Source organism: Archocentrus centrarchus, chromosome 24 (genome assembly GCF_007364275.1).
Source record: "Archocentrus centrarchus isolate MPI-CPG fArcCen1 chromosome 24, fArcCen1, whole genome shotgun sequence".
NCBI lineage: Eukaryota > Metazoa > Chordata > Actinopteri > Cichliformes > Cichlidae > Archocentrus > Archocentrus centrarchus.
Window position 1 is genome coordinate 26,882,458 of NC_044369.1, and position 17,518 is coordinate 26,899,975.

The 17,518-nt window shown below is 39.7% G+C and overlaps 1 protein-coding gene across 1 annotated transcript; it reads right to left on the reverse strand.

Annotated features, from left to right (window-relative positions):
• Positions 1–11,264: 11,264 nt before the first annotated feature.
• On the reverse strand, positions 11,265–12,280 carry LOC115774743 (trace amine-associated receptor 1-like). The gene has a single exon (XM_030722137.1). The coding sequence runs from the start codon at positions 12,195–12,197 to the stop codon at positions 11,265–11,267; it is 933 nt and encodes a 310-aa protein (XP_030577997.1). The 5' UTR covers positions 12,198–12,280.
• Between the last annotated feature and the right edge of the window lie 5,238 nt (positions 12,281–17,518).

Sequence of the window (17,518 nt, forward strand, 5' to 3'; positions counted from 1 at the left end):
CCTGCTGTTGCTTGTCTGTCTGTTTGTTTGTGTCTTCCAGGTTTCTGGTGGGTGGAGCTAATCAGTGCAACTGGGATCACCTGGCCAGTCTCCCTGGAGCATTTAAGAGCTGACTCTCTCAGCCCTGAGGGCTTTTTTTTTTCCCCTGTCCTAGTGTTGTAGTCAAGACCACCTAACCCGAGACCGAGACAAGACCAAGACTTTTAGGGTCCGAGACATGACAAGACCAAGACTTTTGGGGTCCGAGACCGAGACAAGACCAAGACCTGTGCCCCATCCTACACGACACAATAAAATGTGAAAGATGATCAGAATCATTTCTCAAATTGATCTTAAAGATCCACATTTCCATAAAGAGTGTTAGCAGCACGTACACAAGCATGACTGACAGTGCTAAGACCCTCCTCCTGGCTCTGATTGGTTGTTTCTGACCTAGCTGTGTATTTCTGCAGTTACTACTGGGAGTACTGGGAGAAGGCAGAGGAGCTCAATCTTTTCAGATTATCTGTCTCATACTATACTGTCATGACATAGTGTTTTAATATGTAAAACATTTTTTATAAAAGTTACATACTCCAGCATTAAGTTTGCTTTTGAATTAATGTGTAAGCTTTTATAAGTTTTCAAACTACATAAGAATATAAAGAATTTCAATGGCCTAACCACATGTGTTTCAACCATAAAATTACACAACTGTTAAATTAGGAGCAGTTTTATCATACCCCAAGCCTTAAAAAACTCCAGTGGCAAAATAATCTTTTTAAGTCCAAACTCAAGACCAAGGATGTGTCATGGCTGCTGCTGCAGCAAGGCTGAAAAGACCTCAATGCAGGACACAAAGACAAGACCTGTACTTTTACTTAACTTTATTGTACACATGTAACAAGACTAGGTTGGTTAGGGGCCAGCTACATGAAAAAACTTGAAACTAGAAACCAAAACAGTGTTTTGAAAACACACAGCAGGCAAGCCAACATGGATGGCTACACTGACAAGGACCTGACAAAGACAAAAGCAGACAATAAATACACCAGGGATAATGAGGAGTGTAACAATGGGTGAGGGGCACAGCTGAACATAATTACACAGGGGAGCCAAAACTGAACACAAAGCACAAGGAACACGAGACTGTCAAAATAAAACAGCAAGTGACTAACCATGACAGACATGCAGGCTTAATGCACGGAAACCTGACACAGACAGAATCTAAAGATATGACTAAAGAGACACCTACTTGAACACAGGCTGACAACACGGGGAAGACAGAGACAAGACAAGGACGGGACACTAAGGGAAAACAAAGGGAGAACTAAACTCTAAAGCTATGGGAGAGGGAACCTAAACACCACACACACAAGAAAACAATGGGAAGGGAACTAAACACAGAGAAGAGCCAAGACACGGGGACAAAACAGACACAAACATGGAAAGACCAGAACAAAGGGGAACCAGAATAACATACAAATAACTAATAACAGAACACCCAAACAATAACAAACTGAGGACCTAAACTGAAAGGAAATCTAAGACAACATAACTACAAAATACAACAAAACAGAACTTCACAAAAAGGAACAAAACACTGGGCCACAGGCGCAGTACATGACAGGATAACCATATAGTTGCACAGTGGTTGCAATAAAGTAGTAGTTGCACACCTCTAAAGTTACATCAGTAGAAATCACTTTAAAGAAAAGTTTGGTTGCATTTTAAAAACATTGCAACATTCTGTGACCTAAACGTGCACGATGGGGTCTCATTATAATGCCTCCTCTACTGAAAACCCTCTCCACTGGTGCAGAGGAGGCAGGGACTGATAGCACCTTCAATGCCAAATTGTGGAGTTGTGGAAATCTGGCATGGTTTTTGGCCCAGAAGACAAGTACATTGTCAGGATCAGAGTCACGGACGGCATCAAAGTATTTGCTTATCTGTGTTACAATACTTGAATCCTGCACTGAGCTGCGTTTCTTGTGTGCCTTGTAGCAGGACAGAAGGCGAGGACATTTAGCTGGTGGTGAATCACTGGCTGGATCCACATTCCTGGCTTCTGAGCCCGTTTCATCTTTACTGTCCATCATGTTCTCCACCTCAAAGATCAATGTGTCTGAAAAACATAAACACAATGACTAAAGTTATATTTAAAGGGATATGCACATATCAGAGTTAAATTAAACACTTTTAGAACCTTATATAGGGCCTTTTTTTTAAATTATTGATTAAGTTATATTATTGCTGTTCAAAAAAACACAGTAGGTTAATGTAGAATCAAATGCTGGTTATTTTATCCAGTGCAGAGGTCAGTTATGAAATGATTCTATGAATAGTTATTTCTTTAGGTTACAAGATGCTGCTGTACTATATCTAACTGCTGGCCTACTTATTTAATAGTACTTGAAACACTTGGTACTTTGAGTACAGGTGCAGGTGAGTATGACGGGCTAGTATAAAGTGAGTTTGGATTATGTACAATAGGCATGTTACCAGCCTAATATTTAGGCTGGTAACCTTAAAGAGTATAAGGTTCAGTAGAGTATACAACATAATTTTTATGACAAGTAAACAGATGAAATGAAGCTTTTATGGGCTACCAATTTAAAACATTTTAGGATTTATGATTTTGTAAATAAGACATTTATTTTCAGCAGAGAAAAATGTATACTAACCTGTCAGAGTCTTCTTAAGTTCATCTCTGAACTTCTTCACTGATGCTGCATTTCCCCCATTGGTAACATCTAAGTCCACCCAGCTTAAGCCAAACTGCGGATCCAGCATGGTAGCAAAAAAGTACACATTGTGGTTAAAAGGTTCCTCTCTTCCGCTCTCTTTGGCCATGTTTATTTTTATAAAGATTCCAGAAAATCTTTTCATCAGAGACTGCTTGAGGGCTGCAACTAATGGCCGGCACTGCATTCAGGTCTCCTCCATCTTGAGGAGGTGTGTATTCAAGTCCAGGACAGTTGGAACCACCATACTAATGGTAACTGATTTCTCTCCTTCTGTCAGGTCTGTTGCCTCAGAAAATGGAGCAAGAACTGCACTCAGTTCCTTCAGTTGGTTCCACTCATGGGTGCTAACCACCACATCCTCATAATCCTTAGTGCACATTTCGTTCAGGGCTTTGTGGTCCAGAGCTATGAGGGCCTGTACTTGTTTAAATGTACTGTTCCAACGAGTCATGCTTGCAGCTGGAACAGTCCTATTAGTGCCAAACATAGCCTCAAACTTGTCTTTGAATTGTGAGCTGCTATGTAATAGAGTTGTGAACTGTGATGTTTTGGCTAGGGTGCTGGAAATGGTCCTAACCTCCTTCATGCCATCATTCACAACTAACTGCAGAGAGTGTGCAAAGCAGGAGAGACGTTTACCTGATGACCAGGGTAATTCTGTGTCTTCCGCTAAATTAATGTCCTCCCACAAGTGCTCGTCATCTAGATTATCCTCCTCACTCTCACTGTCATCAGATTGCTGTTGGGGCATGTGTACTTTAAAAGCACATTTCATATTCTGTTCTTTTAGAGATTGGTCTGTATTTACTATCCGTGACCTCAAGAAAGTGTTTAAAATGTCCATTTTCCACAAGTGAGATAGGCAGACAACCCTAGGGTTTAATCCCGGGATCCGGGATTCCCGGGAAATGCGATCAGAACCAAAAAAAAAGCATTACTCTTCATTTCAGGCACGTTCAGCCTCCGTTTAAGGCTTCAGCCTTCATCTTAAACGTATTAATAGAGGTATTACACAGTTGTACTTTTTTCCTCTTTAATTTGTTGAAATCGTAGGCAATGTGTTTACCCTACGGTATTTTGTATTATATAATTTTATATTATTATATATTGTTATATTGCATTATATAGCCTATAAAATATGCCTGCCCTGAACAATAAAGAAATATCTGTTTAACTTCGAGTGTTTTGTTTGCAGCCGCTTACTAACAATCATGAATTAGGATACAGGCCTAATGTGTGAAGAAAGTATCATGAAATAGATTACTTTAACATATTTCGCTTTTAAAATGGAGTTGAGTAAAATGTATATTTTTTAGGCTATAAGGATTGGCCAGTTTTTCAAAAGACGATTCACAACGAACCTACTTTAACCCTCAGACACGGCGTTATAAATTTGCTGTTGCCAGAATGGCAATGACCAAGTTGTAGTGCATTACTCAAGGCCCTGTGTTATGTCATATTATAGTGTAGTACGGTAGTTAACTTTTCAATGACTATTACAGCGTTCCACTGGTGGAACGGTGTGCATTGTGGACAGCACAAGTAGCTGAGCCTTTATCAATGCTGTGTGGAGATGAATCGTATTGTTTTGCATAGGGATGCGCCGATCCGATATTCAGTATCGGTATCGGTCCGATACTGGCCTAAATTACTGGATCGGATATCGGAGAGAAATAAAAAATATAATCCGATACATTAAATAACGTTTCGCTCACATTAGCTGCATTACAGTGCTCCGTCGTCTTCTTCTTCTTGTGGGTTTGCGGCTAACCAAACCAGCTTAGAGCTGCATTACCACCACCTACTGGATTGGAGTGGGGGATCAGGAGTTAGGAAAAAACCCTCCGCACATTCTATAAAGTTCGCCGTCGCTGCGACGGATTCCCTTTGACACTGAGCGATCATCGCTGACATGTTGTTCCGCCTCCACCGCTCTCTGTCTTGTTTGTATGTTGTGCTTGCTGTGCTGAGAATCAGCTGTTATTTTTTTTTTCTCTACTCCTGGACATACTGCTAGCGAGCGCAGCTATTAGCACTGGTGACCGTCCGGTACCGGAAGAACCCCTTCCCCGTCAAAATATTTTTGATACTTTAATCCCTGATTTGTGACTAAATATAGACCTGCAGTAGAAACGTATTTAGGAGAATGCTTGTAAATATAAAGCATTACAAGATTACGCTCACACAGCCCCCAGTTTGTCAACATAAACACTGATGACAAAACAGCAGCAATCAGCTGATTTACGAGCAGTCTGTCTGCACAAGCGGAAAGAGGCGAAGCCGGCTCAGATGGAGCAGAAGGAAATTTTTTTTCGTCTTTTTCGTCCCTGTAACCTCCATAAACCTTTACTGGGAAACAGCTGGAGGTCCTTCATCAACCACCTGATCAGTAAGTGAAGAAAAGAGAACTTTGTAGCTGCTCCATCCACTACAGTACCGAAGTTAAAATATGCAGATGAACTGTTGAAAAAAAGTATTTCTTATCCAGTTACTTAGGTAATCAATATAAATAGAATAGTCAATTGCTAAAATAATCAATAGTTGCAGCCCTAATGAAATTTGCAACATACCATAAGCCAATGCATCACCTTCTCACACAGAAGCAACAGGATTCAGGTGATAGTTATTGTTGTAAGTAAGTAAAATTTATTTATATAACGTTTTTCACAGACAGGCACTGTACAATAATTAAAACACAATATCAACCCCCCACCCCCACCCCCAGAAAACACTATGTTGAAAACATAATAACATTACCATATTAAAAGAATAAAAATAAAGTCAGAAACCAGAAAGCCTGGTTAAACAGAAAAGTTTTCAACTATTTTTTAAATGATGCCACAGAGACAGCTAAATGGAACTAGAGTGGTAAACAGTTCCAGAGCTTTGGTGCCACTGCCTAAAAAGCTCTGTCCACCCTGGTCCTTAGTCTTGTATGTGGGACAACTAAAAGACTTTGATTTTGTTGTGTGAGAGACTGTTGACTTCTTTTTAAATGTTTTTAAATGCCTAGATAAATTTTAAATATCGGATTTATATCGGTATTTAAAAGATCGGTATCGGTATCGGACATAAAAAAGTGGTATCGTGCCATCCCTAGTTTTGCACCAGCAATTGTAAAATAGCTTGGTATAATTCCATGTACAATGCAGGAATATTCAAATTATATTTGTTAAGGGAGTGTTGAGGAACGATACAACACCGCATAGCTGGACATAACAGGACATAGCTGGAAAGCTACCTCTACAATATCAAATAGGTTAAGCCTGACACAGGCTACAGAAAGCCTAATTAAAATTTAAAAAAAAAAACTTTTTCCCGGGATTCCCGGGAAATGGTTTGTCTTTTCCCGGGATTTGATTCATGTCATTTTCGAGAAAAATATTAAACCACCAACCGGGAAGTATCCTCCATCCGCCATAAGAATGTTGTCTTTTAACGCATGCGCAGTATGACGTTCGATAGTTAGAGGTTTGTACTTGTAAATTTGTGATTTGTACTTGTATTGTTGAGAAGTTGTAACTTTGTAACTTGTACTTGTAAATTTGTGATTTGTACTTGTATTGTTGAGAAGTTGTAACTTGTACTTGTAAATTTGTGATTTGTATTTGTATTGTTGCGAAGTTGTAACTTTGTAGATTGCATTCGAAATATAAATCTTATATTTATGCACGTTTATTGACTTACATGTAGGAATTTAGACTCCTTACACATACATTCTTTTTGACAGTTATCTTACCCCATAATTTTGGCCATCATATTTTTCAAATCGATAAACAAGGAAGTTACATGATGGTATGAGCCTTAGAAACGCACAGGTAAGAAGTTATTTGATCTGCAACTGTAAATTGGAACTTAAAAACACTGCATTTGCTTACTTCTGTTAATATGTTAATTATATTAGCGTTTGCAAAAACTTTTGAGCTACAGCAGATGTGGGAGTGTATCAGGCGGGGCATTTTTTAAATATGTAGGACAATGTACTCGCGTGCTGCAGATTTGTATCTATTTAATAGTGGGTATTGTAGTGGCCTCTAACAGTTGCATATTTTACACTGTACTTGAACATTAACATTCTACTCCTTGCTACTGAAGAGGTGACTTTCCCTCAAGTCACTGAACAGATCCATCCAAAACTGACTCCTAAAGTACAAACATCTTATTAAGATGGACTTTGACCCTAAAAAACACTGAACAATGGTTGAAGTTGCTTTTAAAGATGTACTGCAATTTTCAGCATTTAAAGAAACTGTTATATGAAAGCAATTTTAAAATGAGCACAAGTAGTCTCAAGCTGACACTAGTATATATGATAAAGCCAGAAGTAAAAGTGTGTATGGATCACAATAATCACATGCAATAATTACAGAAATGTCAAGTAAATGGACCATAATCCATAATAACTTCAACAAGAAGAGTTATGTGACAAAAACCTTTTGTTTCCAAAAGTAGGACCACCAGCTTTCAATACGTTGGTTGGATGTTGAAGTCCCTTACATGAGACTTTTGGCTCCTGCAAATTCGTCTGTGTGCAGTGATCTCAAGGAACAGTGAGTGCTGCCATCAGTCTATTTTCTGTTCCGCAGTCTGTGCGGAGGCGCATTAGAAAACTCCAAACTCAGAAATGCGCTGCATGTAATTTTGAGCGATGATCCTAGGATCATTGTTGGACTTTCCACATTTGAGCCACATGATTTTTCTGGAGAACCCATCAATGCAGCCACTTAATGAAATTCCATAGGGTTTTGATTTGTCATACCCATCAACATGCCAGATTTCATTGGGTCCCACTGAATGATATGCTCTGCGGACAAATCTTCGTCTAGACCAATTTTCTACTCCAGACAGATCCAATTCTCCCATCCCTTCTTCTGACAACAAGAGAGTGCTTCTGTTTAAGGGTCTGCCACATCGCTCGGTAACCCAGCAGGCCTGATCCCTTAAGTGCATCAGAAATAGCTGCCTGCACAGTAGCAATTGGTGTGTACTTTGTCCTCCTCGTCAGGCCTACATCTTGTAGTCTTCTTTTTAAAGTGCTAAGACTCACTGAAATATTGTGTCTGGCTGCAAGGAAGTCTCTTATTACTTCATAACTGTGGCCCTCTGTGAAATACTTCGAGATAAGATCATCTGCAGTTGTGGTTTCAGGATCTGAGGGGAAAGAATGAGACACCAGATCTAAGAATAGAAAATGTGCCGTATTCATGAACTTTGTTTTCATTTACCGTATTTTTCGGACTATACGTCGCTCCGGAGTATAGGTCGCACCAGCCAAAAATGCATAATAAAGAAGAAAAAAACATATATAGGTCGCACTGGACTATAAGTCGCACTTTTTTTGGGGGGGGGGGTTGATAGAATCCGAGACCCAGAGCAGAAATTCCATCTTGAACAGCAATTTAAAATAATAATGGATTAAAGAACAGGGCGAACACGGTTACGCCTACGTTATGCTAACGTAGCACATTCAGCTACATGACGCACAACGAACACGTGTTCGGTATGTTAACGTAACATTAAGTTATTCAGATAACCATAGCATAAAGAACATACTAACAAGTTAACCAAACCATCAATCCATTGAATTCTTCATCCTCGGTGTCACTTCTAAACAATTCCGTACACTCCGTAGACGAAGCGCCGCTTCCTCTTCTGTGTCGCGTTAGTCCGACTCGTCGTCAGCTGCAGTTCCAGTTATTCCAGCCTTTCTGAATCCCAACAGGATGGTTTGTCACTGAAGCCCATGTTTTCTTGATCCATCCAATGACTTCCAGGAAAGTTGGGTGGCGCATTCTCCCAGTTGCCGTTAAGCTGTGCTCTCCATCCACCATCCACTGCGCCCACAGGTTACGCAAGACTGCCTTAAAGCTGCAGTTCACGGAGATGTCAAGTGGCTGGAGTATTTTGGTTCATGTGTTATAAATGTCACATATACGTCGCTCCGGAGTATAGGTCGCACCCCCAGCCAAACTATGAAAAAAAGTGCGACTTATACTCCGGAAAATACGGTATATTTACTAGTAATTTATATGACATCACCAACTTTCAGAGCAAAACATATCTTCATCTTGATGACTCCTTAAAAACTGAATATTTCACATGAGCCACAATCAGAGGTGGAAAGTAAGGGAGTACAAATACTTCGTTACTGTACTTACGTAGATTTTTCAGATATCTGTACTTTACTTGAGTATTTATTTTTCTGACTACTTTTTACTTTTACTTCCTACATTTTTACACAAGTATCTGTACTTTCTACTTCTTACATTTTCAAAACAAGCTCGTTACTTTAGCTTTAACACGTTTGAGAAACGTTTGCATTTCTGGTCAGTGCGGGAGCCGGTTCCTGATTGCGAGCGTTTTTTTCTTGGAAGTCACACCAATAGGGTGGGGGGACAGACACCCCACAAGGTAGAGGGAGAGGCCCCTGCAACGCTAGTTCGGAGACCGGAAAAAGCTAGAGGAAGTTGTGCTTTACATAGAGGCTGCATGCCAGAACGGTGAGGAAAATAAGTGACAGAAAAGGAAAAGGACAAAAAAGTGTGCAGTTTGTCACACACTGTGTCTGCTGGCTAAAAGAACAGCTGCTATATTTTAAGGGAGAGCAAAGAATGAGCGATAACTTCGCTCAGGTGGAGAAAGATGTAAGAAAGAGGTAGAAACATCCTCCAAGGAGCTACTTTTACTTTCTCACTTTGAGTAGATTTCAGAGCCTGTACTTTTTTACTTTTACTTGAGTACAGAAATTGAACCAGTACTTCAACTTTTACCAGAGTAGTTTTTAACACAAGTACTTGTACTTCTACTTAAGTACAGAATGTCAGTACTTTGGCCACCTCTGGCCACAACAGAACAGCATGACATGAAGGTTCCCACCACAAAATGGACAAAACATAACCTGGTAAAAGCCAAGAAGAATCAATTAGTCTTCATACACAAACTCACAGAGTATTTGCACCATCATTATACATAAGGTACACCATAAAACTGTTTTCCACCTTGGCTTAAAAAAATTATGTTCCGTACATGGCAGAGTTAAACCTGATTTATAATGTGTTTAACACACAAATGAAAAAGTCGCTTTCAATAAAGACACTAACTGTAAAGAACAACTCAAGCAGCCGGTTTTTCCAGTCATGGATTAAGCATGGTCCTAGACTAAAAGGAAAAAGTCAATGAAGACCAAAATAGGAAAAAGTATTTTGTCCAGGATTAGACATAATCCCTGTATGGGAAACTGGGCCAAGGAGTCTGTGGAGACAATTTAAACAATTTTGCCAAAGCATAGAATATAGTTGAAGTTATAGTTTCCAATTTGGGAGTTTCTGAGCGATCAATTCTCCGTTTTTTTCACCATACTGTCACTAAGCAACGCAAGTTATCTGAAATTGTTTAAGTCATTTCCATGGTAACCACTGACTCACAAACTTAAAACGCAATGTTTCCCACACAGGGTTAACAAACTTTGTCAGTAAACCCACTTTCTGGCATAGCGGTACACCTGCATCATAGTTAACTTAAAAACGCTTCACTTACTTATCAAACGGGCAATATTTGCTTCTTTACAGGCCAAACACGCACATCCAGCAGTTAAAGGGGTGCAGGAACAAAGACAGAGAGAAAGACAGTCTGCACACCGGAACGATCTCCCAGGAATGTTCCGGTGTGCAGACTGTCTTTGTCTCCTCAATATTTGCTTCTTCTAAGTCTGCAAGCAAAGCTCCTTATTCTTCATAGAATTTTTGGCGGTCCTGCTGCTTCTTCTGTATTGTTTAACGACAAATAAAGTTCTGAAAAAAATAAAACTTATGTTGCGTCATTTCCGTTGTGGTTTTCTATTTCCGTTGTGGCTTTTATATTTGTGTTGTGGCTTTTGTATTCGACCTGACACCTCTGGGCCACCATACAGTACTGTCAGAAAACACACACACACACACAGGGAGAGGGAGAGAGAAGGGGAAAGGATGACTGCATTTTTACTTACATTAACAGTGAGATGAAAAAAGTTCTCTTTGCAGCTAACATGCTAGATGGACATTGTGTATGTTACTGGTCTGCATCATGATTTAGCTTTGTTCATTGGGGCACATGTAAGGATTTGAGTTGCCTAAAGAAAAACAGCTCTGTGTACAACTAGGGCAGCTTAGGAAATACAGATTCAAAAAGTGAAAAAAAAGAGGCACAATTGATGAATTATGTTCATATTTATTATAACAGTACACATTGTTCATGAATATGGCCTTCTATAAGTGAGCTACAGGTAACAATGCGATCATATGTGTGGGAGTACTCAGTGCTAACAGCCATTTAATGTTATGACAGCATAAAAATCAGATCTTTTTTAGCCTGTTGGCTCATATTTTACAGGCAGTTGATTATTACATAAATAAGCTCATAAACACTGTACTGATAAATAACTGTACATAAACAGTTGATACTGCATAGTAACAGCTGACTTACATAGTTAGAATTGTAATGACAAAGACAGAGAAGATCAATTGTGCTAATATTTACTGTTATTGATATAATTCACAATCAGTATAATTTTGTGTTACTAACATCTCCTTGAAATATTTTTCCAGAAATGATCATTTTAAAAGCTGATCTGAACCAACTGTAAAAGAAACCATAAATAAAGGGATTAAGCAATGAGTTAGAAAGTGAAAACCAGTTCAATGGTTCAAGAAGCACATGAACTATAAAATTACTCAGAGGATAAAGTGGGTAACTAAAAATGAGAGGAGCCCAGCAAATTAAGAATAGTCCAACAACTATAGTCAGAGTCTTGGTGGCCTTGCTCTCCTTACTGGCAACTGCTCCAGACTTTGTTTTATTCTGGACGCTGCGTGCCTGACTCAGTGCAACAGAGAGAATTTTACAGTACATACACACTAAAATTGTTGTTGGGGTGTAATATATAATAATAAATAAGATAATCAGAGTGGAATTGCAGCCTGTGTCACATTCATACTGAATAAAAAACATCAGGAAGTACCAAATTCCAGTCATGATAGCAACAGTCCAACTCCCAAGGCCCATCTTCATAGCAACAGAATCAGTTATTTTAGTTTTATAAACCAGAGGGTGACAGACAGCATAATATCTGTCAACAGAAATGCAGCACAAGTTAAGTATGGAAGCTATGCTTATTGTTATATCACAAGTGCTTCTTATGTTACAAAGTAAAGTGTATGCAGACAAACACACTATTAGAGAGAATGTCATACTGAAAGGAAATATTAAAACACCAATTAGCAGGTCAGCCACAGCCAGAGAGAGGATAAGGTAGTTCGTAGGAGTGTGGAGCTGTTTAAAGTAAATGATAGAAATTATCACAAGAAGATTTCCACATATTATGACAGCTATCAGTGATAGAATAAAAACATATAATAACACACACAATTTGTTTTTTTCTGTTTCACAGAGAAGCCAGCTCATAGTATCATTAGTCCTATTGAATGACTCCATGGCTCCATTTCACATCCTTGAAACAAGATTCAGTTTTCTACATTTAAAATAACATTTTTAACTTACATCTCTGAATGCATCAATACCTGTTCTCAAAATGACACACAAACAATATGCAGTCTAGAGGTGCTACATACCTGTGTTGATGAGTGTGTTCACTCATCAAGACCCTTTTAACATGACTATCACATGACTGTAACATTTCTCAGCTAATTAGAATACATAATTTGCTCATCCATTCAAATGTAAAAAAAATTCGCGCCTGCTGCTGACATCACAAGTAGTTATGAGTTTGCATGTGTGCATGAAAGATTTGTGTCATCATTAAAACTACTTGAAACAACCAACGATCATTTTTGTTTTGAGTTAATATTGTGACTGGAGTCAACAACTTTAAAACCCATAGTAATATAATACCTGGCCATGTTACAGATTTATGCCCAGCATTATGTTCAGTATGCAGTATTTCAGTCATTTGTTAAGCAGATAGTGTAGTGCTGACTTTTGTTTGTATGTTTGTGTTTTTAGTACTCGAGCATTGACACTGCTTTGATCTGTTCTGTTTATTATTATTATTTAAGCCTGAACACTCATGAAATTGCATATGGACCAATGAAAATTGTACATGGATAATTAAAAATGGCTTCAGAGTACCCCCTACAAAACTGTGAAAAATGAGAACCAATTGCTATGTTCCATATACATGTATGAAATTTGGTACACACATCTAGCATCCCAAGATTTTTTTTTTTTTTTAAAAAGCCACATAAAGCCATGACCCAATATCAACAATGTCCAAGACCATTTAAGATTTTATATACAAGAGGATTTTAAAATCAATTCTGTATGATACTGTCATGGTGTAGGATGTTGTAGGGTTCATTTTGGGGTCTAGGGCAGAGGTCACCAGTAGGCGGACCTTGGTCTGGATCCGGACTGAAATGATGTCTCATGTGGACATGAACATAATACCGAAACAGAAATGCCCACTTAAAATCTTGAGCGCTTACTGGTTTACCAGCACAGCTTTTACAGTCCTTACGGTAGTGGTGAAGCATCCCAGGAAACCCACTGACCAATTGCATGCGAGTTTGGCCATACCACATGATACCACCAAGCTCATTCCTGCCGGAATGAGCTTGGTGGTATCATTGTATATATCTTATTCTCTCTAGTTTGTCTTTGACCGTCATTCCTGTGCATCTTGGCTGATTTAATGAAAGCCCAGTTGGGGTAACCACATGTTTTGAGGGCTTTCTTAATATGTGTGTGTTCCTTTTGTTCCCCTTAGAGGGAATGCTCTTTGCCCAGTGATGTACCTGTAGGGTCCTGATCACCCCAAGTTTGTGTTCCAGTGGGTGGTGGGAGTCAAAGAGGAGATACTGGTCCCTGTGTGTGGGCTTCCGGTAAACTTCAATGCTGAGGCCTCCATCTTCCTCAGTAAGCACTGCACAGTCCAGGAATGGTAACTTGTAATCTCTGGTGTCCTCCCTGGTAAAACGGATGTATTTATCTACTGTGTTGCTGTGACGAGTGAAGGCTTCTACTTCTTGGGTTTTGATTTTGACCCAGGTGTCATCTACATATCTGTACCAGTGGCTAGGTGCCACCCCTTTGAAAGAACCAAGAGCTTTACTTTCCACTTCCTCCATGTAAACGTTGGCTACAATGGGTGACATTGGGGAGCCCGTGGCACATCCATGTTTCTGTCTGTAGAATCCATCATTGTATTTAAAATATGTTGTGATAAGGCAGAGGTCTAAAAGTGCACAAATCAGATCTGGGGTAAAGCTGGTTCTGTTCTGTAAGGAGTCATCTTCCTGTAGTCCACTTCTGACAGTCTCCACTGCCTCAGTTGTGGGTATGCAAGTGAAAAGTGAAACCACATCAAAGGACACCATGGTTTCATCTGGATTCAGTACAAGATTATGGACCTTGTTCATAAAATCTGTGGAGTTTTCAGTGTGGTGGGCTGTGTTGCCAACAAGCAGAGATAAGATGGTGGTGAGCTGTTTGGAAATGTTGTAGGTGACCGAGTTTATACTGCTTCCAAGAAATGGAAGCCATGTAAAATCACAGCGCAGGGTCAGTGGATGCTGAGGTATGTAGTACACAGCTGTATGACTACAGCAACAGAATTTTTTACATTTTAATTTTAGAGGTCAGAGGTTGCCACACAGCATAAGATTTTCAGTTGATACACAGCACATGTTAATAGCACATGTTATAGAATATGTACTTGTTATTTAATCAAAAATGCCTTGTATTCAGCAAAGTAAAAAGAGGGTTAGAGAAAATATTAAATGGAAATATCCAACCCTAAGGCTCATTTCTGAGTGACTCACATTAACCTGAGTCCATAAAATGAAGTGAATAATTTCCATAAAATGAAATGAGTTTGCCAGTAGTCCCTATTGTTCTTAGATCTTTGTTTCTGTTCAAATGTATAACTTTGTTGAAAATACTTCATATGTAAACAACTCTTATTAATGAGTAACACATCAGTTTGCACATAAAAAACACACCTTGGGGAAAAGGAGAGCTCTCTCTCTGAGCAGCTGAGGGATCAAAGACTCACAGGCACTCACACCTTTAATGGGAGAGGTGTTAGGTTGGATGATATCATTGCATCATACTGGAAAAACAATGTGAATGCTACAACTATACACTTTCCACTTGAAAACATTAAATTAGAGACAATTCCTCTTTGATTGACCAGAGAGAGGAAGCTGTAGGCAGGAATTGTTTGCTTCAAGTCTTTCTCATGGAGTGCTCTCTGTTGGTCACAGATATGCATTAGTGGATCACATTTCTCAAATATAATAATGAAGTAAAATATTTTCATTTTATTTGTTTAGTTGGGTTCTCTTTATCTGGTTTTAGGGCTTGTGCTAAAAATCAGGTGATATTTTAGGCCATACTTAAACAGAAATCAAAAGTTCACAAACATTTATTTCTACAGTTTTTTAAACCTTTATTTTAACAGGTAAAATGTTTGAGAACCAGTTCTCATTTACAAACATGACCTGGACCTGGAGTTGTCACTCCTTTTAGCCTCAGCCTGTAAACGTTAATAATTTCTGTAATAATAATTGAGTGCTGTCCTACAGAATACAGTTACTTTCAGAAAGCCGTAGTAAGGGGCGTGGTGGTGGACTTGCAGTAATTTACCGTAATAACCTGGATCTTTCTTCAGTAAACCTACCTGAATGGTCATCTTTCGAATGCTTGGCATTTAAATCAAACTTACCTACCTCAGTGTTAGTTCTCCTCATCTACCAACCACCAAAACCAAATGCATCCTTTATCTCCGAGATGTCTCATCTTTTATCCACCATTTTCGTGTCTTCAGCAAATATTATCATACTGGGAGACTTCAACATTCATGTCGACGTCCCTACTGATCATCTTGCTGCCGAATTTCTCCAACTACTAGATTGCTTTAACTTAAGGCAGCATGTCCATATCCCTACTCATAAAGGGGGTCACACCCTGGACCTTGTTATCACAAGCGCCACGCTTCCTATTCATCTGCAGGCCTATGACCTGGGTGTATCTGATCACAAGGCAATATCTTTGAAACTACGCTCCACTGCACTCACTAAAAGCCTAAACACCAGATATGTTTTAGAAATATTAAAAACATTGACACATCTGGCTTTGTAGCTGAGCTTCAGTGCCTCTGTAGAGACTTTACATCAGCTGATGAGGCACTCGGTTACTACGACACTCATCTTAGTAACCTCTTGGACTCCCATGTGCCAATTAAAACAAGAACTGTTACATTCTCTTGGTCAGCTCCTTGGTATTCAAGTGAACTTCGGAAAATGAAGACTGCAGGACGGGCCCTGGAGCGCCGATATATATCTATGGGGCTCACTGTGCATAAACAAATGTACAGAGCACATCAAAGGGCCTATGCTCATTCCTTGAAATTTGCCCGTTCGCAGTTCTTCTCTGACATCATTGGTAGAAACCCTGGTTGTTCCAAACAGCTCTTCAAAACAGTAAACTGTCTTCTTACTGTGAAATCTTCTCCTACCATTACCTCTGATGTCGCAGTGGAGCAATGCAACAGGTTTATGGCCTTCTTTACATCCAAGATCTCCTCAATACGTACAGCTCTATCAGGTTCTAAAACTGTCATTTCAGATTATAGCCTGAGTGCTACTTCTCACCCCTTCACCTGCTTCCCAACTGTTACATCAGAAGAGATCCAGGACACCATCAGGAAGATGAGGACCACTACATGTTCCCTAGATCCTCTTCCTACCACCTTGGTGAAAACATATCTACCTCTTCTTACCCCCATCATCTGTTCTATTGTCAACCTCTCCATGTGAAGTGGCCATGTTCCCTCTTCTTTGAAAAAAGCCATCATCAGACCCATACTAAAAAAACCTACCCTTGATCTGGATAACCTAGTAAACTACAGGCCAATCTCAAACCTCTCATTTATTTCTAAAGGAAAAGGTTGTTGCAATGCATCTCCAAAATCATCTTAGCTGCAATAATCTCTATGAAAAATTTCAATCTGGATTTCGCACTGCCCACAGCACAGAAACAGCACTCGTGAGAATCAAGAATGACCTGTTGATGGCAGCCGATAATGGTTCCCCCTCCGTTCTCATCCTCCTGGACCTATCGGCAGCATTCGACACGGTTGATCATGACATCCTATTACACAGGCTTCAATACACCACTGGGTTTTCTGGCCCAGCCCTTGATTGGCTCAGTTCTTACCTCACAAATCGATCGGAATGTGTTGCATTGGCCAAATCGGAACCCCACATTGTCACCTGTTGGGTGCCCCAGGGATCTGTGCTTTGACCAGCTTTGTTTAACCTTTATCTGCTTCCTCTGGGTCAGATCATAAACAAACATGGTGTTTCGTTTCACTGCTATGCTGACGACACGCAGTTATATGTTAAAGCCACTGCTGACGAGCCTCTTCCACCTGCACCTTCGTCATCTCCGTCTCCATCATTGCCAAGGCTTGTTAAATGTCTGGAGGAGGTCAAGGGATGGATGGAAGATAATTTTCTCCAGCTTAACAGCTCTAAAACAGAAGCAATCATGATTGGTACTCTCCGCCAGATCAAATCATCACCCATCGTTAGTTTATCTTTTCTCGGACACAGTATTCCTCTCTCCTCATCAGTTACCAATCTTGGTGTTAGGATGGATCCCCAACTCAACATGGAACTCCATATAAACCACCTTAGTAAAATCTCAATATTGCAAAACTCCGCCCTATCTTAACTCTCCAACTCTCTTAACTCTGCAGAGAAACTGGTCCATGCATTTGTCTCTTCCAGACT